Source organism: Juglans regia, chromosome 3 (genome assembly GCF_001411555.2).
Source record: "Juglans regia cultivar Chandler chromosome 3, Walnut 2.0, whole genome shotgun sequence".
In the NCBI taxonomy this organism is placed as follows: Eukaryota; Viridiplantae; Streptophyta; class Magnoliopsida; order Fagales; family Juglandaceae; genus Juglans; species Juglans regia.
In genome coordinates, this window is record NC_049903.1 from 31,080,098 (window position 1) to 31,105,019 (window position 24,922).

The 24,922-nt window shown below is 36.0% G+C and overlaps 3 protein-coding genes across 10 annotated transcripts; 2 read left to right on the top strand and 1 right to left on the bottom strand.

Moving 5' to 3' along the window:
• Nucleotides 1-499: 499 nt before the first annotated feature.
• On the top strand, nt 500-7,097 carry LOC109010020 (tropinone reductase homolog). Of its 3 annotated transcripts, none has more exons than XM_018990719.2 (6): nt 500-787; nt 908-1,115; nt 2,350-2,566; nt 2,703-2,809; nt 3,401-3,591; nt 7,059-7,097. In XM_018990719.2, exons 1-5 carry the CDS (start codon nt 693-695, stop codon nt 3,572-3,574), a joined length of 801 nt encoding a protein of 266 aa, XP_018846264.1. In that variant the 5' UTR covers nt 500-692; the 3' UTR covers nt 3,575-3,591; nt 7,059-7,097. The 3 variants fall into 3 exon arrangements, with proteins under 3 accessions (XP_018846264.1, XP_035543899.1, XP_018846262.1); XM_035688006.1 differs by lacking the exon at nt 7,059-7,097 and adding an exon at nt 4,939-5,045; XM_018990717.2 differs by lacking the exon at nt 7,059-7,097 and adding an exon at nt 6,081-6,393 and having other exon boundaries at nt 501-787.
• A 5,589-nt stretch (nt 7,098-12,686) lies between these two features.
• LOC109010023 (ultraviolet-B receptor UVR8-like) lies at nt 12,687-18,069 on the top strand. 4 transcript variants are annotated; one of them, XM_035688812.1, is made up of 11 exons: nt 12,687-12,994; nt 13,488-13,561; nt 13,657-13,741; nt 14,869-15,036; nt 15,090-15,320; nt 15,500-15,715; nt 16,049-16,092; nt 16,552-16,734; nt 17,100-17,190; nt 17,800-17,843; nt 17,920-18,069. In XM_035688812.1, exons 1-11 carry the CDS (start codon nt 12,796-12,798, stop codon nt 18,040-18,042), a joined length of 1,458 nt encoding a protein of 485 aa, XP_035544705.1. In that variant the 5' UTR covers nt 12,687-12,795; the 3' UTR covers nt 18,043-18,069. The 4 variants fall into 4 exon arrangements, with proteins under 4 accessions (XP_035544705.1, XP_018846270.1, XP_035544704.1 ...); XM_018990725.2 differs by having other exon boundaries at nt 12,689-12,994; nt 14,869-15,000; XM_035688811.1 differs by lacking the exons at nt 12,687-12,994; nt 13,488-13,561; nt 13,657-13,741 and adding exons at nt 13,797-14,036; nt 14,136-14,794 and having other exon boundaries at nt 14,869-15,000.
• A 77-nt stretch (nt 18,070-18,146) lies between these two features.
• Nucleotides 18,147-24,587, bottom strand: LOC109010022 (transcription factor bHLH155-like). 3 transcript variants are annotated; one of them, XM_018990720.1, is made up of 10 exons: nt 23,578-24,584; nt 22,421-22,633; nt 22,015-22,108; nt 21,860-21,901; nt 21,629-21,688; nt 20,104-21,330; nt 19,912-20,013; nt 18,775-18,921; nt 18,558-18,683; nt 18,147-18,473 (listed from the first exon to the last, which is right to left on the bottom strand). In XM_018990720.1, the coding sequence occupies exons 1-10, from the start codon at nt 23,673-23,675 to the stop codon at nt 18,384-18,386; spliced, it is 2,199 nt and encodes a 732-aa protein (XP_018846265.1). In that variant the 5' UTR covers nt 23,676-24,584; the 3' UTR covers nt 18,147-18,383. The 3 variants fall into 3 exon arrangements, 1 of the variants encoding a protein (XP_018846265.1); XR_004801184.1 differs by having other exon boundaries at nt 18,184-18,473; nt 18,775-18,977; nt 23,578-24,587; XR_004801183.1 differs by having other exon boundaries at nt 18,187-18,473; nt 18,775-18,989; nt 23,578-24,587.
• Nucleotides 24,588-24,922: the final 335 nt, after the last annotated feature.

Genomic DNA, 24,922 nt, shown 5'->3' on the forward strand with positions numbered 1-24,922 from the left:
TGTTTGGCTCTAGTGCAATAGAAGTATTAAGTCTACACACAAAATCTTTCGTAAGAATGTTTACATCCTAACGTGGTTTAATGTAATATATTAGATTTATTTTATAATAAAAAGAATTTTATAATCTAATAAATCATATTTACCACACATCAGTCTGTAAGTTTTATTGGGTAAGATTTATATATAGATCAATCATTTCTCTTAGTACAAATTGACATAATTTTATATGACATATTAAATTTACTTTATAATAAATATAACTTTACAATCTAACATATCATATCAAATCCCGTCAATTGATAAATTTATTTTTATGAAATCTCTTTATAATTAAAATATTTCTCATATTTTAATATGTAATCCAAACAAGAAATTTGGATTTTAAAGTCATGAATCTTTTAAAATCCAATCAAGTCAGTCCAATAATGTAACTATCTAGCTATAAAATTAAACAATCTAACTTGGCAGGAAAACCCGCTAGAGATGTCTCTTCATATTTGGAGAAGAGAAAGTCAATGCCTCAATGTGTAGAACTTCGCTATGATTGGCAGGCAGTGCAATTATTTCGGAAATTGGAAAAACAAGTTTATAAATGGACTTGAACTCATGAACACCTCTTCTCTTAACTCCACGGCATTTGCCTCTTGACTACTTCAAAGCTAGAGGCTAAGAAGAATAGCAGAAGCAAAAACATGGCAGAGGCAGAGGCAGAGGCCAGTTTCAGAGAACAGAGATGGTCTCTCAAGGGCAAGACCGCCCTTGTCACTGGCGGAACCAAAGGCATTGGGTTAGCTTCTTCATTCATCTCTCTCTCTCTCTCTCTCTTCTCTGAGATTTTTTTTGTATTTTTCAGTATTCTGCAATCGAATTATATATGTTGATTGAATCTGGAGATGGAATTACTCAGATATGCCATAGTAGAAGAGCTGGCTGGACTTGGGGCGGCAGTGCATACTTGTTCCCGTAACCAAACAGAGCTCAATGAGAGAGTAAGAGAATGGGAACTTAAAGGGTTCAAAGTAACAAGTTCAGTTTGTGACCTCACCTCCAGATCCCAGAGGGAGAAGCTCATCGAGACTGTATCCTCTGTTTTTGGTGGCAAGCTCGACATCTTTGTAAATTTTCCTCCTTTTCTTTTCTCTCTATTTTCTTTTTGTTTTTTCCATCTTCTTTTATTTTCTTTTCTTTCTTTTTTTGTTGGGTCTGCATAATTCTTTAATTATTTTCTGAGGAAGCAAACACTATCTTTACTCTGCATCTTAGCTTCTGCACTTGGACTCTTCCTCCAATGACAAGCAAACAGATAATTCCGGACAAGATTCCAAGATTGCCGACATGTTCAGGACAGTACCAATGGATAAGATTTTAAAATTTTCCTCATTTTCTCATCGTTTTTTATATTTCCTTGTAGAATAATAACATGGAAAATGATAGGAATCCCGAGGGGATCCTGTTCATTTTTCCCGATACAATTTTTTTTTTTTTAGTTTTTTATTTGTAGTGATTAAGAAAGTTTTATTTAATAATATTGTGAATTTTATTTTTTTAAAATATTTAAAAGTATTAAAAAATGATTTAAATTTTATTTTTTTCACATCATTTTATTAGTACTTTTAAATATTTTTTTAAAAAAATTCGTAATATTATTAAACAACAGTATCTTAATCACTATAAAAAAACTAAAAAATAAAATAAAAAATTGTAACGGGATGCTTTAACAAGATCTCCTAGTAGAATCCCTAGCATTGTCCCAATAACATAGACACAATTATTATATATGAATAATTTTACTTATCATTCTTGTATACACACCACACATCATACCTAGTTTAATTATTTTTTTTTCTATAACAAGTATACGATGTATAGATGATAAATAGAACAGTTCAATTAATTTAAGAAGAATAAAATAAAATAAAATAATAAAAAATAATTTTAAAATATATAAAGTGTATAGTGTAGAATGATGAGTAGCATCATTCGTTTTACAATTAATTATCATAATAATATATTAATTACTTCATAAAAAATGTTAAAATTTTATTTATCATTTTTTTAACTATTATCATTTTCATGATCATCGAATGACTGATACGGTGTTAAGTGATTGATAGACAAAGGAAAGATAACAAATAACTGTTTTTTTTTTTTAAAAAAAAAAAAGATTGAATTTTCTTGTAAAAATGGGTTTAATAAAAGTTGTGTACGTAAAACTCTACCAATACCTTGGTTGGCATGCACCTTAAGACAGCTTTTAAACATAGCCTTGTTTAGCTTGTTATGATTTGTGTTCACACTTCACAGTACTCATCCTTCAATTTAAATTTGCTGCATGCATGCATGCGTTAGGTAAACAATGCTGCAACATGGATGCTCAAAGACGCTATACAGCATACTTTAGAAGATTACTCGGCTGTAATGGGTGCCAACGTTGAGTCTCCCTACCATCTTTGCCAACTTTCACACCCACTTCTGAAAGCATCAGGAGCTGCAAGTATTGTGTTCGTATCCTCCATCGCTGGTGTCATAGCTCTACCTAAAGTTTCAGGCTATGCAGCATCCAAAGGCACGTCATTAATTTCCTTGATATATATTAAGGATCGATCGAAGAAGATAGAAAGAAAAGAAAGATGAGAAAACATGTCTTGTTCTTGTTCTTGTTCTCAGATATATTTGATTTTATTATCCTTGCTAATTTTCAGGAGCAATCAACCAATTAACAAAGAACTTGGCTTGTGAATGGGCAAAGGACCATATTCGCTCGAACGCTGTTGCACCGTGGGCAGTCAGGACCCGGGATATACCCCCTGTAATATCTCCCATCCATCCCCTATCTCAATGTGAATTTCATTATGATATTGTTTCATGTTAGTATTTTAGTATGCCTCCTGATCTGAATGGTTGAATTAAAATCAAGATCCCCACAATTCAAGTATACTAGGGAGAGAAAAATAAATATATTATCAAGTGATACCTACACGTAAAGCCTGAGCGAAAAAAGATATACATGTTAGTGGGCCACATACATCCAATGTCTCCCTTGTTTACAAGGTCTCGTTCACTTTCATAAAATTTCTCAACTTATCTTATTTTATCTCATCTAATCATTACAACTTTCAATTTTTATCTCATCTGCAGAAAAAAAAGGCTAAATTGTAAAAACAATATAATATAAATGTTGTAAAACCCACTTCATGATGTGTTTATCTTTTTCACTTAAAGTTGTTTCATGATGTGTTTATTTTTTCACTTAAAATTGTTCAATTTCAGACAAGAACTCGAGGTGATCTTTTTACGTTGAAATGTTCAAAATATTTCAGCATAAAAAGCATACAATTAATTAGCATAAACGTCGGAGTAATAATTAATTAATGGTTTAAATGATCCCATTTTGCATCAGGATGCTCTTCGTTCTGTTGAATATGACAACCCAATTTCTCGAACTCCTCTTGGTCGTCCAGCAGAGCCAAATGAGGTCTCAACAGTGGTGGCGTTCCTTTGCCTTCCTGCTGCTTCATACGTCACCGGCCAAGTAATTTGTGTCGATGGAGGATACAGCGTGACTGGTTTCTAGCGATCGAACTCATTAATGTATGTATGCATTCTCAACCTGCAGCAAGCTTTTACTTGCTTTGCAATGCTGTCATCCTCGACCGTGTTAAAGTAGTAATAATAGGTTGCTCGTAGTAGTCTATACTGCAAAAACATTGGCAAACAAGCAATAATTATTGGTGATTTTTATGTTGTTGTAATTAAGACTAATTATAAGCCACTTATAAACATTCTTTGTTGAATGTCATGTATGGCTTTCAGTTCATTTAAACTGTGTATTTGTTGGTTTTAAACAAGGAAGCAAAACAGAGAAAACAGAGAAGTTACTTGAGAAACCTCAACCTTTTTAGTTCACGATTGATACTATGGTTCTGCTATTCATCTTCCATTGATCATGCTTTTATAAGCTTACATAGAGACTCACATAATTCATTTAAAACAGAAATACAACTTCTAACTCAGACTAATAATAGGAAAGCTTAATATAGTAAAACATAAATAGAAATATGAAGAGTTCTCTGGAAATAATCATCACATGTTAATACTCCTTAATGTGATTTCCAGTAACTCCAAGCTGTGATTTAAGAAACTGAAACTTGTCTCTTAAGAGTGCTTTTGTGAATATATCGGCTAGTTGTTCTTCTGATCTACAGAACTTCAAAGCAATCTCACCATTTGATTAAACTTCACACAGGAAATAATATTCGATAGCAATATGTTTAGTTCTATTGTGCTGGATAGGATTCTTGGCAATGGCTATTGCCGATTTATTATCACAAAAAATTTCAGTAGAGCCCAACTGTTTTTCTCCCATATCTTCAAGTATTCTTCTCAACCAAATAGCTTGGTTTGCACAGCCTGTAGCTGCCACACACTCGGCTTTTGAAGTAGATTATGCCACATTACTTTGCTTTTTTGAACTCTAGGAAAATATAGCTGATCCTAAACTGAAACAATTGCCTGAAGTGCTTCTTAGATCATCACAAGAACCTACCTAATCACTATCTGTAAATCCTACCAATTTAGTATTTGATTTTTTCTATACCAAATACCAAAATTGATAGTTCCTTGCAGGTATCTCAGAATTCTCTTAGCTGTTCTAAGATGAATTTTACTAGGACATTGCAAAAATCTTGAGAGCAAACTGGTAGCATACAGGATATCTGGTCTGGTGTTGCACAGATACAGCAAACTTCCCACAAGACTTCTATAAATCGATGCATCTACTTTCTTTCCACCATCATCCTTTTTCAACTTCTCATTAGGAATTAATGGAATTGCCACTGATTTGTAACCTGCCATGTTAAACCTTCTTAAAAGATCTTCAATGTATTTTCTTTGAGATCAGAAAATTCCCTCAGCCACTTGACTCACTTCCATGTCTAGGAAATAATGCATATGTAATAACCGGGCTTTAGGCCCAGCCCCTTTGAAGTCAGGACGAAGCCCAGCCCACAAGCAGCATGTGATGAGACAAACGGCGTCGTTTCGGGGTGAGTTCACTTTTCTGATGCACTGTTTTTCTTCTCCACGGGTTCTCTCATCTGCACTGCAATTTCGCACTTCACACAACCGTGCGCACCAACCCACGACTTCAGCAGTTGATTTCTCATCTCCTTTCACGCTCAAGGTTCGGCTTCACTCACTTATACAGATTTCTCAATCGGGTTCTCTCTTTATTTTTTTCTTCTTCCCCATCTCTTCACCGTCCGCTCGACTCAAGGGTTTCGAACTTCAAACTGTTTCTCCACTGCAATTTCATTCGGCTTTTGAACAAAACTTGAAGCATTTTTCTTTCACTAGAAAGTGCTGTGAATTTTTTCTGGGCGTAGACTGCAGTGGATTGTTTTGGTTTGGGGTGGAGTTGAAGCTTTCGTGACTTGGTTAGGTAATCTCTCCCGAAGCCTGTGGTAGTGTTTGGATTTTGTGATTGGGTTGTGAAATGTAGAAGTGTTACTGATTTGATTATGGCGTGGATAAGATTTTGCATTCCTGCAGTTACTTTTGGCAAACTGTTACAATTATATATTTATTTTTTGTGTTGGTGTTTCATATGTTGGATTGTGGTGGAATGATGGAATTCTTGAAGTTGAGGAGTATGATTTTTGGATGGATTTGTGAGATTGTTTTGGACTATTAATTAAGATTATTTGGTGTAAATTTATGGGTATTTTGAGCTAGTTGTATTGAACTTTTATGCAAGTTTTGAATTATTGAATGACTATAGTATTGATGCTTACACTGAAATTGTTTTATTCGAAGGTTGGACGTGAAGTTTTGTTTTGGTTATGTTTTAATTGTTGGAGTTGCTGTTGTTGGTTTTGGAAATAATTATAGTTGGTTTGGTGATAATAGAAGGTGATGGCTGTTTTGGGTTTTAAATGCGAATGGTTTAAAGAGAGAGTTGTTCGGGTTTAATTGTTAAGATAGTTATTGAGCTGTGAAATGACTGTTTTGATTTATTACTCAATAAATAGGAGTCTACTAGATTGGTTATTAAATGTTGGATATATGTTCTTTTTGTTTAGGTGGTGTTACTATTAGAGTTCCGGCTCAAGGTGTTGATAATACGAAGAAGTCAGGTAAGCGGGGTTCATATACTAGTTTTGTATAAAATAAATAAAAGGAGGTTGACTTTGAGAATAAATGTGTTTATTTTCTTTTTGAAAGAGATGATCTGAAAATAATTTCAGATGTTTATTATGCATATACATAAATTCTATATAAGAGAAAGTGTTTTTCTGTCATGACTGGTGTAAACATGAGCTAGTTTTGTACACTTTATTTCTGAACTATGTAAAAGAGCGAATATGAAAATCTAAAAGTTTTATTATGAACAAATGAGAATATTTTGTTTATGTTTATCTCGAACATGTGAAATGATCTGAAACTTTTCAGTATTTTGTTTTGAAATGATGTATCATCTGAGAACCTTGGCATGAAGTTCTGATTCTGTATATGATTGTAATCGGATTTTCGATGAAATCTGTTCTGTTTCTGTTAAGGCCCAGCCACGGGTAAAATGGTGGTTTATAACCCTACCACGAGGGTGAAACATGGTATACGGTCCAGCCACGGGTATAATGATGGTTTATAACCCTACCACGGGGGTGAAACATGGAAAATGGCCTAGCCACGGGTATAATGGTGGTTTATAACCCTACCACGGGGGTGAAACATGGAATATGGCCCAACCACGGGTATAATGATGGTTTATAACCCTACCACGGGGATTAAACATGGTATTGTCCCGATGTGATATTAAACGATGATATGATTATAATATTTCAATTTAGAAATGCCAACAGATTCTCTTTTTGGAATAAGTTTATTTTTCTGAAAATTTCGCTCTAATTTTTTTGTACAAGTTTTGTTTCTGCATTCTGAAAGTAAATATTTTGTTCGGCTTATCAAATGTTATAAATTCTCATGTTTACATGCTAATATATGTTCTCTGCTTGCTGAGTTGTTGATAACTCACCCCGTTAATCTTCATAATATTTCAGATGACATCGATGGTTCAGCTAAGGATCAGTATTAGAGTCTATGGAGAAGATTAGCAATGATTTGTTGTTGCGTATCTCATGATATTAGTGTTGGTGTCGGAGGTTAATTATTTTTCTTAAGTTTGTTTCAATGGATTTAGACGGTTTATGGAGACTTATATTAATGTTATATTATTTCTAGTTGTTATTTGAGACATGAAGAAGAGTTGATTTTATTTGGGTTGTTGGATTGAATATTGGATAAATGAGTTTATATGGTTTATTTAATTGAAGTATTTACGTTTGATTTGAGGTTTGGGAAAATATATATTCTTGAATTTGGAAGTACTCTAGCCTTGTTAGAGTTGATTATCAGGTTATATGAGTGAACTCTCCGGACCCTCGGGGACGGGGCGTTACAGCATATTTCCTAAATCACTCATCTCAAAACTTGCCATCATTTCTCTTTTAAATTTTTTGATCATTTCAACATTGCTTCCTATAAAAACCAGATCATCCACATAAAGAGATACAATGATCAAATCATTACTATTTTGAGACTTTATGTATAATGTAGGCTAACTCTTGCTCCTCCTGAAGCCTTGCTCAATAAAATATTGATCAATTCTCTCATACCAGGCCCTTAGTGCTTGTTTTAATCCATACAAAGCCTTTTTTAGTTTATAGACTTTGCCTTCTTCTTTCTCAAACCCCTCGGGTTGATCCATAAAAACCTCTTCTTCCAACACCCCATTTAGGAATGCTGATTTCACATTCAATTGCAAAACTTTCCAACCTTTTTTAGCAGCAAGTGAAACTAAGGCTCTAATGGTATCCATCCTTACAATAGGAGCAAATGTTTCATTGTAATCGATTCCATGTTGCTGCACATACCCCTTGACAACCAACCTTGCTTTATGCTTCAAGATAGAGCCATCTGGATTTAATTTAGTCTTATAAATCCATTTTACTCTAATAATTTCTTTATTTGCTGGTAAAGAAACCAACTACCAGCTTTTATTTTTCTCTATCATTCTGATTTCTTCTCTCATAGCTTTTTGCCAAACTTCCTCCTTTGAAGCTGCTGCAAAGCTATTTGGTTCAAGTGTAGCATAATTCCAATGCTCATATACTTTACTAAGAAATCTTGTTCTTCTTATTGGAGATTTAGGAGTAGACTCTTCTTCATTGTCATCAGAGAATAATTGAGTAGCTATAGGACTTTCTGTATGAGTTTACTGAATATCACTTGTTTCAGCTTGAACTTCTTCTTCCATCTTAGTTAATGGTTGAACTGATATCTCAACTCTTGGTTGAACAACTTTCTCAGTTTCGCAGTCCCAAAATGCATCTTCATTGAACTTTACATCTCTGCTCACAACCAACTTTCTACTTTCCAAATTAAAAATTCGAAAACCATCCACAAATACACCTCTTTCAGCCTTCTCTTCAAGTTTGATTCTTTTCTGAGATGGGACATGGGTGTAACATATACAACCAAACACCCTTAGAAAGCTAACAGAGAGTTTTATCCCACTCCAAGCTTCAAATGGTGTCTGGTTTTCAATTGATTTTGTAGGCAATCGATTAAGCAAGAACACAGCAGTGTTCACTACTTCACCCCAAAAATCTTTAGGTAATTTTTTCTCATGTAGCATGCATCTAGCCATTTCCATCACTGTCCTATTCTTCCTTTCGGATACTCCATCCTTTAGAGTTATATTCACTGCCTTGATCACTCCTTAAAGATTTGATTTTATGGCCGAACTGCTGCTTCTCTACTAGCAATTTGAACTTCTTAAAAATCCCAAACACTTCAGATTTTTCATGTAGGAAATAAACCCAAATTATTCTAGTAAAATCATCTATGAAAAGAATGAAGTACTTGCAATGATTATGGGTTGAAGTCTTCATTGGACCACATACATCAATATGGACCAGTTGCAGCCTCTCCTTGGCTCTCCAGCTGCTTTCTGATAGAAATGGAAGTCCGTGATGTTTTCCAACCAAGCACCCTTCACACATTGGTGTCTCTCTTTATAAGAGAGGTAGATCCTTCATCATCTCCTTTTGATGCATTAATCTCAATGAATTAAGATTGTAGTGGCCAAATCTTTGATGCCACAATTTGGTTTCATCTATAGTTGCCATCATGGCATTAGGAAAACTCCATTGAATGGAAAAATTCATGCTCCTCCCCAATTTCATTTCAACTAGTTCCATCTTACTCTTTTCATCAAATATTCTGCACATATTATTTTCAAAGCACAAGGAGTAACCATTTTCCATCATTTGGCCTACACTCAACAGGTTTTGATCAAGGGATGGAACCAGCAATACATCCTTGATGAATTTTGTACCTTTCTTGGTCAAGATGGCCACTATGCCTTTACCTCTAGCTTCAACAAGTTCACCATTACCCATCTTAACTTTGGTTTTGATAGAAGTGTCCAGACTAGTGAAGATAGCCTCATCAGTTGTCATATGATTGCTACATCGACTGTCTATGAACCAGATCTTCTTTTCTTGAGTGAGAGCTTGGCATGCAAAGAATAAATGCTCATTCTCCTCATTTTCTTCTGAATAATTTGCTTGCAGATTATTCTTATACTTGCAATCATTTTCCATGTGCCCAAAGTTCTTACAATTCTAGCATTTTGGCTTCCCGGCATGATAACAATTTTTTTCTAAGTAGTTTGTTTTCTTGCAGATACCACAGGGAGGAAATTCACCCATTTTCCCCTTCATCTTGCTTTCCTTTTGAGCTTGATCAGTATCAATATTCTTGTAATCCTTTTGAGGCTTCTTTTTATAATCTTTTGTTTTTTTTTGTTTTTCAGATTCACTTTTGATTGAAATGCATGCTCCAAAGAACCATCATACCTTCTAGCCAATCTTTGTTCATGGGCTTGAAGAGATTCTATTAACTCGGTAACTGATAGGGTCTGTAAGTCTTTAGATTCTTCAATAGCTGCTACTACATGATCATACTTCTTGGGTAAACTAATCAAAATCTTTTGAACAATCCTTTGATCAGTTACCTCTTCATCATGAGCACGCATCTGATTAACTAATTCAATTAATCTTGACCATATTATTTTATTGCTTCAGATTCCTTCATTTTAAAGATTTCAAACTCCCTTCTAAAGCCTTAAAGTTTGATAAGTTTTACCTTAGTATTTCCTTGAAATTCTGTCTGCAGAATCTCCCATACTGCCTTTGAAGTTTCAACCCTCGTCAATCTTGGAAAGATTGATTAAGACACAATCTATTATAGGATGAACAATGTCTTTGCATCTTTGGTAGTTTCTTGATTGGATTGAGTTGAATCCGAAACTCCTATTGCTGGAACTATCACCCCATTTTTCACCACATCCCACAAATCTTGAAAGATGAAAAAAGTCTTCATTTTGATGCTCTAATACTCATAACTTTCGCCACTGAAAATAGGAACAGAGGGGATGCTCCAAAGGTAGCCATTTTCGACCCTCAAATGAATTTGGTTAGCTTTGATGCCAATTGTTGGTTTTAAACAAGGAAGCAAAACAAAAGAAAATAGAGAAGTTACTTGAGAAACCTCATCCCTTTTAGTTCACATATTGATACTATGGTTTTGCTATTCATCTTCTATTGATTATGCTTTTATAAGCTTACATAAAGACTCACAAAATTCATTTAAAACAAAAATACAACTTCCAACTCAGACTAATAATAGGAAAGCTTAATATAGTATAACATAAATAAAAATATGTAGAGTTCTCTGGAAATAATCATCACAAGTTAATAGTATTTGGAAAAGCCAATGCTATATATATACTTTCTCCTCTGCCATACTCACATTTCACTGCCATGATGTGTCACTATCCTTTAGCCTTTAGATGAGTTATCGTTAAAAAAAAATAAAAAATAAATAAAAAGTTCAAGTAATAATGGGTAGCCAGAGACATATGAGGATGGCATAACACCCAAACTTTCAAAATGGAAGTTTTGGATTTGACCCCCTCTCCCAATAAAAAAATAAATAAATAAATAAACTAATACTAATGATGGATTGTTTTACATCATACAATGGGACATGAATATAATTTTAACATTTTCTTTAGAAAAATGATGATCTTGTCATGAACCGATCACTATGTGGGGAAGAACAATTTAGATGAACTATTTTATATATGCTGATAATTTTATTTATAAACAAGTTGATACCATATAATTACTAAAAAAATGCAACAAAGTCATGGTTGAATGAATATAACATTCAACGAAGATAATAGATAGAAAAGAGGCTGTTTGAATAATCGAGTTCAAGGAAAGCGATTCCGACGGATCGGAGTTGGTGACTCAAAACAAAGATAGGTGTGTAGTTAAATAATACATTCAATGGAGAGACGATTAAATAAGCCATTTCCTATTTCCTATGGTGTATATTGCTAATGCACTTAGCGCCTATTTGGGGTTGCATTATAAATCTTAAAAAGCGATTAAATAGGTTTAAAAATTCTTTAATAAAAAAATTAGGTTGTTTGAATAATATATATATATATATATTAAAATATAACTTTTAAACTTTTAAGAATATGGTCATAATTTTTAAAAAATCAAATGATATGTTATGTAATTTCTACCTCAAAAAGTAATTTTTTAATTTGTTTCTAAACAAATATAATGTGTTTTAAACATATGGTTATCAATCAATAAATAATTTTTTAATAACAAAACTTATTATTTAAGTTATAAGCTATAAGCACTAAAACTATAAATTATATTTCTCACTAGAATCCGAACATGCATACACTTGGGCTACTTAATAAATTGCATTTTGCTTCATACTTTACTAAAATTGGGGCAAATTTGGATTTAGCTCTCGTTGATGTTAGACTTATTAAATGTAAGATACGTGTCCTTTCTAACTATATGATAAAAGTTTCACATTAAATAGTCTAGTTTTTAATTCTGATTAATCCAAGCCACACCCATAAATCAAATTAATATTAGAAGAAATAGAGTTAAAAAAATAGAGTTTCTATTCTTAAGAGAGTGTATAGAACACACCATCTATATCACTTAAATGGTAAGATTTGATTTATAAGATTCAAATTTTAAAATTTTAAAATTTCTCTTCTAAATCAAATTATACAATATAGACATTTTATTAGATATGTTATCTACACCGACTAATAAATATAATAATTTTAAAAAAAATTCTAGAAACAGAAATTTTGACTGGTTACATGTCCAAACAATATAAAAATGGAATTTCCAAAACAAAGTTTAGCCTAACTTTATCTTGATAAATAAACATTATGCAAGTAATAGCTGAACCATATTTATAGACGTCGTGGCAGTTCCTGACCGTCCATAAAAAGGATGTTAATCTAAACGGTTATAAAAGTGCCACGCAACAAGGCGGTAGATAGCCTGCGACAGATTCGGTGTCCAGCGTGAAGCCACGCAGAACCGATTTAAACAAAATATTACTTTAAAGCCCATAAAATATAAAATTGGGTATAGGCCCACCACGTGTCAACCACTTTATGTAAAAGCCTCGAACGCGAGGAAGGAAAGTTCATGTTCCAGAAACTTCCACCTTCAAAAAATATAATCCTTCTTCGCGGCTCCGATTGCTCCACGTGGTTCTCTGAACCACGTGGATGTCCTACGTGGCATACGCTGTGTCCTCGGAAATGATACTCCCCAAACCCTCCCGGCGGAAAAGCAGAGAGAGAGAGAGAGAGAGAGAGAATTTGAAGCCTTCACAATGAATGGAAGTGTAGAAGAGTGTCAGGATATGGAGGAATGTAAAGAAGCTATGGTGTATATGTGGGGATATATACCGGGAGCTTCGCCGGGAAAATCTCCGATACTTTCTCCGGTTCCGGTTCGGCTTCCGGAAGGCGGTGTAGAAGCGTGGAAGGATGTTTGTGGTGGTGGTTGTGGATTCTCAATGGCCATCTCTGGTTGAATCTCCATCTCCGTTGAGTTTCATATCGTCATTTTGTTTTTGCTAATTACGCTTATCAAGTTCGTGTTATCGAAGCACAAAACACAATAATGGCAATCTCATTACGATCTGATTACACTAAAATCTTGACCCGAAGTTTAAATTCATTTCTAAATCGATCCGAAGTGCATCTGGGGAAAGTGTACTTTTTTTTTCTTTTGTTCTTCTGTTCTACTAAGTTGAGCTTATGGTTTTGGTTTAGCAATATCCGATTGGAGTCTTAGATTTGATTCCGTTTATTCTAGTTCTATTCTCTTGCTCTTCTTTGCTTTTTATTGTAATGATTTCGATAAATTATTACATCGAAGGAGATAATTGTGTATCTGTAATTTTGTTTATTGCAAAGGTCTCGGCTTTGAGTTCTGCTTGCTACATGGGATGCTCTTATTTTGCGTTTTTCTTTGGATTTTTTAAAATTTTATTGTGGGTGATATGTCGTTATGTACCAGAGACGGGGAAGCTCATGACGTGGGGCTCGGTAAATGATGAAGTTCAAAGCTATTTGACTTCAGGGAAGCATGGGGTAATGCTGTGATCTTCTACCTAATGAAATTATGTGTTGTTTTTACCCTCTCGCATTGATTTTTCATCTAATATCTACTGCAACACCTTGTGAAGGAAACTCCAGAGCCTTTTCCTCTCCCCACTGAGGCTGCTGTGGTGAAGGCAGTTGCTGGTTGGGCCCATTGTGTTTCAGTCACAGGTACACTCTTACTTCCAGTACTTTGGAATTCGGACATAGAGAGAAGAAAATTATCTTAAACATTCATTGTGAAGGAGAATACTAACAACTATACATCGATTTACACCGGCTTGCCTCTTTGCACTGATGGAGCTCTATAACTATTTCTGGCTGAACACTAGTAATCTTCTGGTCTGATGGGTCTACTAACCTTGGGCTGAAGTTGGGATGAGTTTCCTGCGAAATAGTGAAGAGGCGACCCTGGTGGTATTTCAGGGGCGTCTTCCGACTGTCCAGTCAGTCAACGATTTAGGAGGTTCTCTTTACTCTGCCACATATAGCTCAGTGTAAATATTAGAAAATGTAAAATGACAGAGTTGTTGATACCTGAATACTCCGTATATGCCTTCTTTAGGTGATATCGTATAGGCAATGACCGTCTGTCTTGTCTTTTGGTGGATATCCCTTTCTGCCATTGAGCTTCAATAGACTTGGGAAGCGGAGAAAGTAGCAGATTTATGGTATGCAGGTGCTTCTCCCATACAGAACGAGTGAACGTGTTAGTTGACTAGGGGCCAGAAGACTAGATACGTCCTCTGTTATTCTGGTTTGGATGTCCCTGGTACGGCATGATATGGGACATCGTCCTCTACATCCTTTTTGTGATGCCTCTGGTACACCTGCTCAGTGTTGCCTTGTTGGTAGTGGGTATTCGCCTTCAATTGAGTCATTGGCTCCTATTAAGCTGGCTTGGGTCTGGGTCAGGTCTTATCGATGATATTTGGCATCATTAGTGGCTGTCTGATATATCTCTAGAAAATCCAGGCTTGGTCTGGTGATTGAGAAATAGAAACAGGAATCATAGAGGGAAAATGCTATGACCGTTCTATATGGGCAAGACCTAGCAATAAAAATGTGCCTAACAACAATTATGTGCTTTGAAGATAAATTCATGGATAATGGCTGCCCTTTTTATTTTTGGATGGCATTTGAAGGGAAAATGTAATATACATGAACTAGAATTAGTCATGGTTACACTCCTTAATAATGGCTTGGCGATCTCACGATATCAAGGTGAACAGATCTCCCACAATCTCGTTTTCAATTCAAACAGTGTTGCTAACCTGAATTTTTTTCTTGATGTACAGAGACAGGTGGCGTATACACTTGGGGCTGGAAGGAGTGTGTTCCCTCTGAAACAATTGTGCATGATTTGGTTATTGGGGGAAGTTTACAAAAGGATAGTACTGGGAAACAAAATTCACAACTAAATGACCAATGTGATTTCTTTTACTTGTACTGTAACAAAACAAACAGTGGACCTTTCCATTGTTTCTAGAGTAAATAAGGAAATTGCCCTATTTTGCAGCGAGTGCAAAGGATCAACACTCAAATATGATTGGTGGCGCAATATCTCATGTTGATAAGAAACAGATGGGAGAGGAAATTGGGAAGCGGAGGAAAATATCACTAGCCAAGCAAGAATCTGATAGCTCTGGGGATGATTTTTTCACAGCATCACCATGTCTAGTAAATTTGGGTGTTGGAGTCAGGATCATCACTGTTGCTGCTGGTGGGCGCCACACCTTAGCATTGTCAGGTAAATCCACTTGCGTCTTGGATCACCAGCACAAGTTTGCTTATGGTCTCAGGTGTGGTTGTCGGTTCTTTGTTGTCACACTACGTAGTTTTGTAGGTTGTATGAAGCATGAAGCTATGGAAGATTTTTGATGTAAAGCAAGACAGTTGATGCTTCCTGTTTTTACCAAAGTTTTTCAGATGTGGGACAGGTGTGGGGTTGGGGCTATGGAGGCGAAGGGCAGCTAGGTTTGGGCATTCGGGTAAAGACGGTGGCTACTCCTCACATCATACAATGTATCGAGCAGTCTGCTTCAGGGAAAGAAAGCATGAGTTCATCAACAGAGGTTTCTAAGGTTCTTGGAAGCCACGTGAAAGGAATTGCTTGTGGAGGTCGGCATAGTGCAGTGATAACAGGTCAGAATTCCATGGTTAGTTTTATAGTGGTCAAAGTGCTGTACATCTTTTCCATGGCCTATCTCAAAGATACTTCTTCAACTGTAATCCCCTACATGAATTTGATTGGATTCTAGACACGGTTCAAGTTGAGAATCAGGCAGTTTTTTTTAGTTGGACTTGTTGATCTCATTGCATAGCTATTAACATAGTCTATCATCTGCATTCTTAATTGGCTATATTGATTCAATGTACTTAGTAGATATGTTAACTGACTATTTGCTAAGCATTTTTTTCTTGGCTACTATTTGACTTACTTTTTGTCTCTTCGCTCATCCTCTTTTTCAATCATAGATGCAGGGAGACTACTTACATTTGGCTGGGGGCTTCATGGACAGGTGAGCTTTCTGTGGTTCCAAATCCCTAACTGAGTGAACTGTCTTGCATTTAGTCTGATGGTCTTTTTTGCACTATGTGGTACTGTCCACGCCACTATATCTAGCTAAGAAGTATTTGATGAAAGCCTTTCATCTAGATTAGGCTTGGCAGAGATGGCTTAGTTAATGGCAATCCAGTCTGCCATCATTGTTGGCCTTTTTATGTTTTAGAAACGTCTACCTGATAATAGAATTGTGAACTTAAGAAATTGCGATGGAAGAATTTTTTGCATTGCAGTTTAGCTTGAGAGCTATCCTATTTTTTGTGTTTGCTGAATGCACATTCATCTTCAGCTTAATTTAGAGTTTTCACATTTTTTTTAATCTCTACATGCTTTGTTCTATTGTTGCTTCATGTCAATACAATAAATAGTGTGGGTTTTTTTTTTTTTTTTTCTGGTGTGGATTCTTCTTGTTCAGTGTGGGCAAGGAAGTACAGATGACCAGCTCAGGCCAACTTATGTTTCTTCTTTATCGGGTACCCGAGTGGAAAGAGTTGCTGCTGGACTCTGGCATACCATATGTATCTCTGCCGAAGGTCATGCATATGCCTTCGGTGGGAATCAGTTTGGACAGTTGGGTACTGAAGTTGACCAGGATGAGGTACATCCCAGAACCAGTTAATCAGATGAGTTGCGTGTCAATTAATAGGTGACTGTCAGGTTCTGCTACGATGAACCATCTTGGTCATTAGCAATATGATGCAGAAGCTAAGCCCAAATTCTTTCCTACCTTTCATGTGATATTCAATGATTCACACCAATCAACATATTGCATTTTCATTTATGTATCATTAAAATGCATATTATCTTAGCACCAATGTGTGCAATATATTGGCGGCCTATGCCGTGGCATTTGTCCAACTCGTATCTATATCCAATGGTTACTGGTTTAGGTTGTCTTTCTTGAGAATCACTTAAGAGGATATTATCATATAACAAGCTAAAGGATTCCTTCTTCTGCTTCAGAGTCTACCTAAGCTATTGGAAGCTCCAAGTCTCAAGAGTAAGCATGCCAAAATAGTATCTTGTGGCGCACGACACAGTGCTTTACTAACAGGTTTGATTTTTTCCTACTGCAACAAAATGGCTTGAACAAGTCATTTATATTATGCTTGATCAATAAAAGAAAGAAATCGAGTGGAAAATAAAATTAGAGAAGATATCAGACTGATATCCTGTAAGGTTACCATGCCATCGTGCATGCATAGGTTGTCACAATGAGTGATAGGAATAGTCAAGCTGAAGTTGGAAATAAACATAAGATTTACAGACCTTATGTATGAAATTTAGGCCTCGTTTTTTTTTACAGTCATTCTCATCTCATCTCATTTATTCATTGCAATTTTCTCAAATTTCACACAAAATAAAATAAATAATTTAACTTTTTCAAATCTCAAAACAAAAATAATATTAAAAAAATATATTTTAATAATATTTTATTTAACTTTTAACTTTTATCTCAATTCTTCTCATCTGCAAAAGCAAACAAGGCTGGTTGAATAACACAAGTTATCCAAATTTTAGTAGTTCATAAATGTGCCATCTAACTTGGGAGTGTTAGTCTCATGCAAGTTCTTTAGCCAAATATGATTTAGCCAAATATGAGGTTAAACAAAGCCTGATATTAAAAGACTCTTACTTTGATATGTGTTTGTGTTTCTTGAAGAGGACGGCCAACTATTCAGCTGGGGATGGAACAAATATGGCCAGGCAAGTTGTTCATGAAGTATTGAACCATATAAACTGTCAGTATCTTATTGTTTGTTTATCTTCTGCTTGCTTGCAGCTCGGCCTTGGCGACTCCGTAGATCGAAACACTCCTTTCCAAGTTTCAATCAATGGTTATAGGCCGAAAAATGTTGCCTGTGGCTGGTGGCACACACTTCTGCTGGCTGAAAGACCCCTTTAAGTTTCAAAATTGTAAACTGAGGACAAATGGTTGACAGTTTTGTTTGGATGGTTCTTACAAAACAAAAACAGTTTATTGGGATGGTAGATCAGTCAGAGCTCTCATTTAGTTGTACACTAGTTTTTTTTTAAATGTATGATGTGCTTAATAAAAGTCTTGTTTGCATAAACGTACAATAATCCCTACACTTGATACTTCACAGAGTGGGTTAGACCTGTGACTGCTAATTTGCCATGTAATGCAAAGACTCTGGAAGATGAAGCATTTCTAGCGTCAATGCAACTGTTTGGCCTTTAGAAGATAAAACCATTACACACGATTTACATCAAAGAAATATTGTATCAAATCTTGCTCGAGATGGGGTTCCTTTTGCGCTGCCAAAGATGCATGAGAGGCCAGAACATATCCATCCTATGAAAGCCTTTCGGGCCCTGTGCGCATTACAGATGTAGTGTTTGAGAAAAATATGTGGCACTCGTGATGTCGTTAAGACCTGATTTGTACAGATAATTTACCTCGACGATGAAACGTGCCCAGGCATTGTTCGAACGGTAGTCGACTGCACCCTTCAAGATAGTGAACTCCAAACTTCGAATCACCTGGGCAATCTCCAGGAAGAGCCCACGTTCATTGCATAGCATCTGCAATTGGCAAAAAAAAAGTTTTTAATCAAGTTCGTATCCAAGCAATAACTTTGGGTGTATTAATATTAATTCTGATGATGGTAAAGACCTCTATCAGCATGTGTCCTGGATATTCAAGGTCTTCCACAACTATGGGACATGATTGAAGTCCATCTCCAAATTCAAAAGCCCAGCTGGTCCCATTTTGACACCCATTTTTCGTTTCAGATGATCCCCTGTTCTCTTGGTCAGCCACCTGCATAGCGCTTCAATTCTGCTTCTTACTTCCAGCTTATACATGACCTTAGTAGGCTGGTTACATAACTGATTCAACTACCTTTAATTTATAATCTCTGATGATTAACAAATAATATATATATCTATATATATATTGTTTGTATAAGTAATAAAGTACGTGTATATTGATAAGCGTTTCAAGAGGCTTGCAAACACCCCTATAATTTGCAATATGCAACATCAGTCTAAATCCCAACTAAGCTTCCTTTTCCAAGTGTGATCGATCTGGTGTAAATTATTTGACAATCCATTGTTTCACTGCCTAATTTCCCGCCCTAACAATTGTCCTCAAGGATTATATGAATTCTGTCAAATCATTCATGTTCAAATGCAATCATAGTCAACTAAATAAGCATGGAGTCTCTCCTATTCTATGTTAAACTGTATAAACATTGCCTATATACTCTAAATTTTATTCTAATCTATGACGAGCGTTTTCAGCATAAGAAACACCTTACAGATCCACCCAAAAGCAATCCGTTGATCCATATTCAGAGAACAAGCAGACTTTTGAAAATAAGGAGCAGACAATAATAGAAGATCTTAGAATTCTATTTTTACGCACCTTATTTCTTTGGACTATTGCTGTAGATTTTAATGGCCTAAATGTACATGATTTTCTTACTTCTTTTTTAGCAAACTAGATAGGTTTTATCTCTTGTATACCATCTTGTGTACTTGGGTTATGGCTATTCTTATTAATACTACCGTTTACTTATCAAAAAAAAAAAAAAGTCACCCTTTTTCCTAATGCTTGCATATGTTGCCGAAGTAGAAATTGTTTGTTATCCCCCCAAAATATGCGATTCCAATAGATTCCAATGAACTAAATCCATTAGATGATATCTTTTATCTGAATATAATAATTGGAACTCTTTTTTTTTTTAATAACTGTTTATATGGGTAGTTGATATAAACAATTTGACAGATACAAGCAGACTTCGCATACCTTTCGATGTGCCAATTGCCTCAATTTTTCAGACTGGTTGTTTACACTTCTTAAATGCAGCATATGCTTCACTGCTCGGTCTAAGAGACTGTCAATGCTACACTGAATGCACATAAAATACGGCTCACACTTGAATTAGACAGGATGAGAAAACATACGAGTGACAAATGCTCACCCTGAGACTGCACTCACCTTTGCGCCATTTGGGACAAGTTGTCGGAGCTCCTTCAGCCGATCCTGGATCATCTGCCTGTCCCTTGGTCTTGTCCTTTGGATTTCACCAATTTTAGCTCGTCTTTTGATGGCATTGGACAGCTTGGTTCGCCTCATAGGCTGTGTGGAGCCCTTGCATTTTTCTTGCTGCTCTTTATTAATCAATTTGTTCCTCGTATTATTGGAAGAAACTGAACCAGAAATGCCACTTCTGTCCCTGGAAACAAACGAAGATCTAAAATGGCTCCATGGAGTTGAATCATCATTCATTAAGACTCTTGGATCAGATTGATTCTGTGACTGGAAGGAATTGGCACCTTGTCCCAACAACGTTGTAGATGAGCTAGCACTTTTGAATCTATTAGTTGAAGTATCATCTAAACAGCTAGACACACTAGCAACTATAGCTTCCAAGAGATAATCTGCATCATCACCTTCAGAAAACCATGATGGATTGCTAACATCAAAGAGATCTATTTTGCGAGTTAAACTTGTGCTTCTACATGGATCCCTGATTGAGAAAGATGTGTCCAGCATATGTTCAATGGCATGATTCTGGAAAGCTGGTAGAAGTGCTTTGTGTAGCTCAGAATCTACGGGGTGGCTAGTGAAACTGCTAGCACTTTTATGATCTGCATCGTTAGCCCTTGTGTCTCCAAATGTCATTAATCCGTTGCACAAAGGATTGATTCCGTGGGAGGGTTCTTCAAAACCTCCCAACTTGGAGCTGTTAAATTGAGGATAAGCCTCTGATTCTTCCAGACAAGAGAATCCAAACAGCTTAGCCTCTGACATTGCTAACTGGCTAGCATTTATAGATTGGCATGGAGGGGTTGATATACCAAGGATGCTATTTGGTGGAAGACCACTCACATTTTGGCTTGCAGCACTGACCATTCTTGGAATATTTGTTTCAGATACTTGAACAGCATCTTGAACCATCAACACTGGCACTACATTTAAAGTTGACAACTTGTTTTTATTGAGTCTAACGTGGTCAAAAGCTTTAAAATCTTCAGCCTTCAGAGGGTTAACGGTTAAGTCTGAGGCCTCCCCTAAGTTCTCCAGGACACCAGACATTAGTGGTGATGAAGTTTGAGGTTGCATGTCTCCATTTGAAGTGAGTGGTACATTAATCCCTGCAACATTGTGAAGGGTGTTGAATCTATCTTTGACATAAGCGACCATAGCCAGGTCTTCAGGAACCTGGAGAAGAATGCCCCACATAAGATGAAAATTGACAAAGCCACAGGAATGCATCAGATTTATTAACACAGAGGTAAAAGTCACCTGAGGAATATGAAATGCTATTTTTCTCTCTTTTTTATTTTGGGGAGGTTGAACCCCTTAGGCTTAAGTTATATATTATTTACATCACTACTTCATATGGAGGTTAACAAATAGAACAACACGTGACAACACTAAAAGTTGGTACTAGAGTGACTTTTTTTGTGAAGGAAACTCCCATTATAGTCCAACATATGAGTTGAGAATAAATACGCACCCAGTCCAATGAGCCGAGCTGTAGAACTCCATGTGGAAGTACAGGAACCAACAGAATAGTCTGCTCAAATGTAAATAATCAACTCTTCAATCATTCAGAAATAATAATATGTGAAATTTGAAACACCAAATTGCAAGTTAGCATAATGGGTGCAGTGGCACACTCAAGGCTGTCCAGGTGAAAACAAATAGAACAGATTTGTTGGTATGGTATAATTCAGAATGAAGTTACCTTGATACCTGCTGCAAATTGAAGTAGCCATTCATCTGGATACTATCAAAGAAAAAAAATACATTTGTGAGATATTCCGTCCAGTATCGTCAGAACCATCAACAAGTTTTTTTCCCCTTAAATTTACTATTATTATAATATTATTAGAAACTCACCTCAGCAACTAACTTAGAGTTGAATTCGCTTGTATAAGTATTTTCAGAGACAACCCAGCTATGGCTCCTTGTATATGCAACTTCACCAACAATCCTGATGAATTTTAATAAATCCAGGGTCAATTATAAATACTTTAAAAACTCAATGTCTGATATAAAAGAAGCCTCATTGGTTTGATCCTTCTCTCATCCGTCCAGTATCAGCGGGATGAGAGAAGGATCAAACCAATGAGGCTTCATCCTGGAAACCTTCACACAAGAAGTATTTCTCAACAAAAAATTAGGGTATGCTTGATATCATATTCCTGAAGACGCATTTGGTAAAAATATATGCACCGAAACACTGGAGAGTAAGGCAAAAAGTATGCAGTTCTTTACTGGTAAGGGAAAAAGCTCAAGTTAGTACCCTTCTCCCATGGCATACTGACGAGATGGCATACTAGCTACAGCTAGTCCAAATGGATATCCCATTGCAGTGATTCCATCATCATCACCTATGATCATTTCACATGTTGAAAATATCTCATTCACATTTTCATAGTCAATGCCATCTGAGATATTCTGCAGAGGTTCTCTTGTTTTTTTAGAACCACAGTACCCATCTTCCCAGCTCAAAATCCTGAAATATCAAGGAAACTAACGTCATACAGGAGACATCAACTAGATTCATACATTCATAACTTACACAAAACATTCAGTAAACAACTTAATCTCCTAGTAAATATAAGTCTTTAAGAAAGTTGGAGCAACAGATAAGCAACGGATAAGTCTTTCAGAAAGTTGGAGCAACGGATAAGTTACAGTAAACATACGCCTCGTTTGGTTATGCAGTTGAGCGTTTGGTTATGCAGTTGAGATGAGATGTTTTATTGAAAATTGAATAAAATATTGTTATAATATTATTTTTGTTTTAGGATTTAAAAAAATTGAATTATTTGTTATATTTTGCGTGAGAGTTTAGGAAATTTGTAACGATTATATGAGATAAGATGAGATAGTTTGGTTTTGTGTAACGAAACCAGCCCGACTTGATTCATGGTACCATCAGAAAGAAAAGAACAAACAAACCAGAACCGACGAACTAAAGTAATTTCCTCATCTTCAAAAGATCAATTTAAAATGACGTCTTACGGATCTTAGTTTACTCAAAATAATCAATTACGTATAATAAGAAATTGGGCCTGCAAAGACCACATGCTCAAATGACTACGGCTGTTAGAGGTTTGAATCAGTGGACTAATCACAACTGTTTACATTTGTTCTCAAGGTGTCAAAACTAAAAACCAAGTCCCATGCGCCTAAATTATAGCCATTGCATTCAAGTCCTCATCTATGCTCACTACTTCTAGTCGTTCCGTTTCAATATTGCGTAAAAAAACTACATTTCTTTGAAATATTTAAACACGCTTCACAATTTATGATCATACATGGATAGATAGGAGAAAACGACCGCCGGGGGGGGTTGGAGGGAGTTTCAAAATTAAGACAAAGACCCCATAAATCTAAAGAGAACCTAATTTCAAAAACCCCAAGTCAGAAATAAGTAGATGAAGAGAAACTTACATTTGGCCGTGGTGCTCAAGCTTCCAAAATACCGCATATTTCCAATATGAGTTGCTGCAGAGACTCTTCAACAACTGTCTCAAAGCAGTAGTCCCCATTACTTTGGCTGGCTCTCAAGGAATTTACAAAGGTCAATTAATACCAACAGAAAACTCAGACAGATTATCACATGGGGAAAAGCTTCCCCCTAGCTGCCACTGTATGAACCTCGCCCCGCCTGTTTTATCCTCAAACCTGCCCGTCGTTTTATTGGAGGCCCCGTTGACCCAATAAGCAAAAGGCCCATCGCGAAAACTCCCCTCTCACTCTCAGAGATCAAGTTGCAGACTTTATGTGATTGGTATTTTACAACGGTTGGAAAACGCTAAGAACAAATTTATGGACTTTTTGGACTGAGTATGCCATGAAATTTTGTCAGACTTTTTTACAAAGAACGCGGAAGGTTCACGATGTGGTGGTATTTTAGGAGGACAGGAAGAGCTTCAACAGAGCCTGATTATCCGGAAATAAGAACCTTAAACGAGCTAAACTTTTGAGTCTACTAAAGCACGAAGTCACTGGTACAAGCAGAGTGGAGCATGTTTTGCAATTCACTCGGCTGCTCACGAAGCGAGAAGAGCCAAATTAAACCAGCTCCCGTCACAAAACACACAAGTAAACAAAAGAGGAATCTCCGTTTGGATGCTGAGAAACTAAAGCAAAAAAATTAACACAACCGTGGGGCTTGGTAACACTAGACTTTTCCACTCGAATTCTGGCAACGAACCAAACAGACAGAAAAAGGGTTCAAAAGGTCAGACAACTTGATGGCTCTTACTTACCTAGTAGAAAGTAGTACTGAGTCAGAACGTCAAATCAGAGATATCAGACGATGTTCAAATTCGTTGGACTCCATGTCTTTTTCTTGTGTCCGTAGAAAACGGATATGATCGGAGCAAAAGAAAACCAGCAGAGAGAGAGAGAGACCTTGAGCTTTTCAGTTTTGAGTGGCGTTTCGTCCGGATAAAACCAACGAACAATATACTCGAATCAAAATAGCTTTATCAAAGCTAACTCCAGCCACCGGTAACCGGTCACATCGTAAGTGGTCGCGGATTTGAAAATGGTGAAAGGTGGGATTTGATAAATCTCTAGGATTCCAGTGGGTTTGGGGGCCCACTAACCTAGTTGAAAGTTTGGATCGGCGCCACCAAGTACGAACCCAACCTTTGGATAATGTTGAATACTTTTTATTTTTATTTTTTCGATAAAATTCATAATTTCAATTATATTTTTAATAGTAAATTCTATAATTACTATATAATTTTTAAAAAAAAATAAATAAAATATGAGATTTATAGAAAAA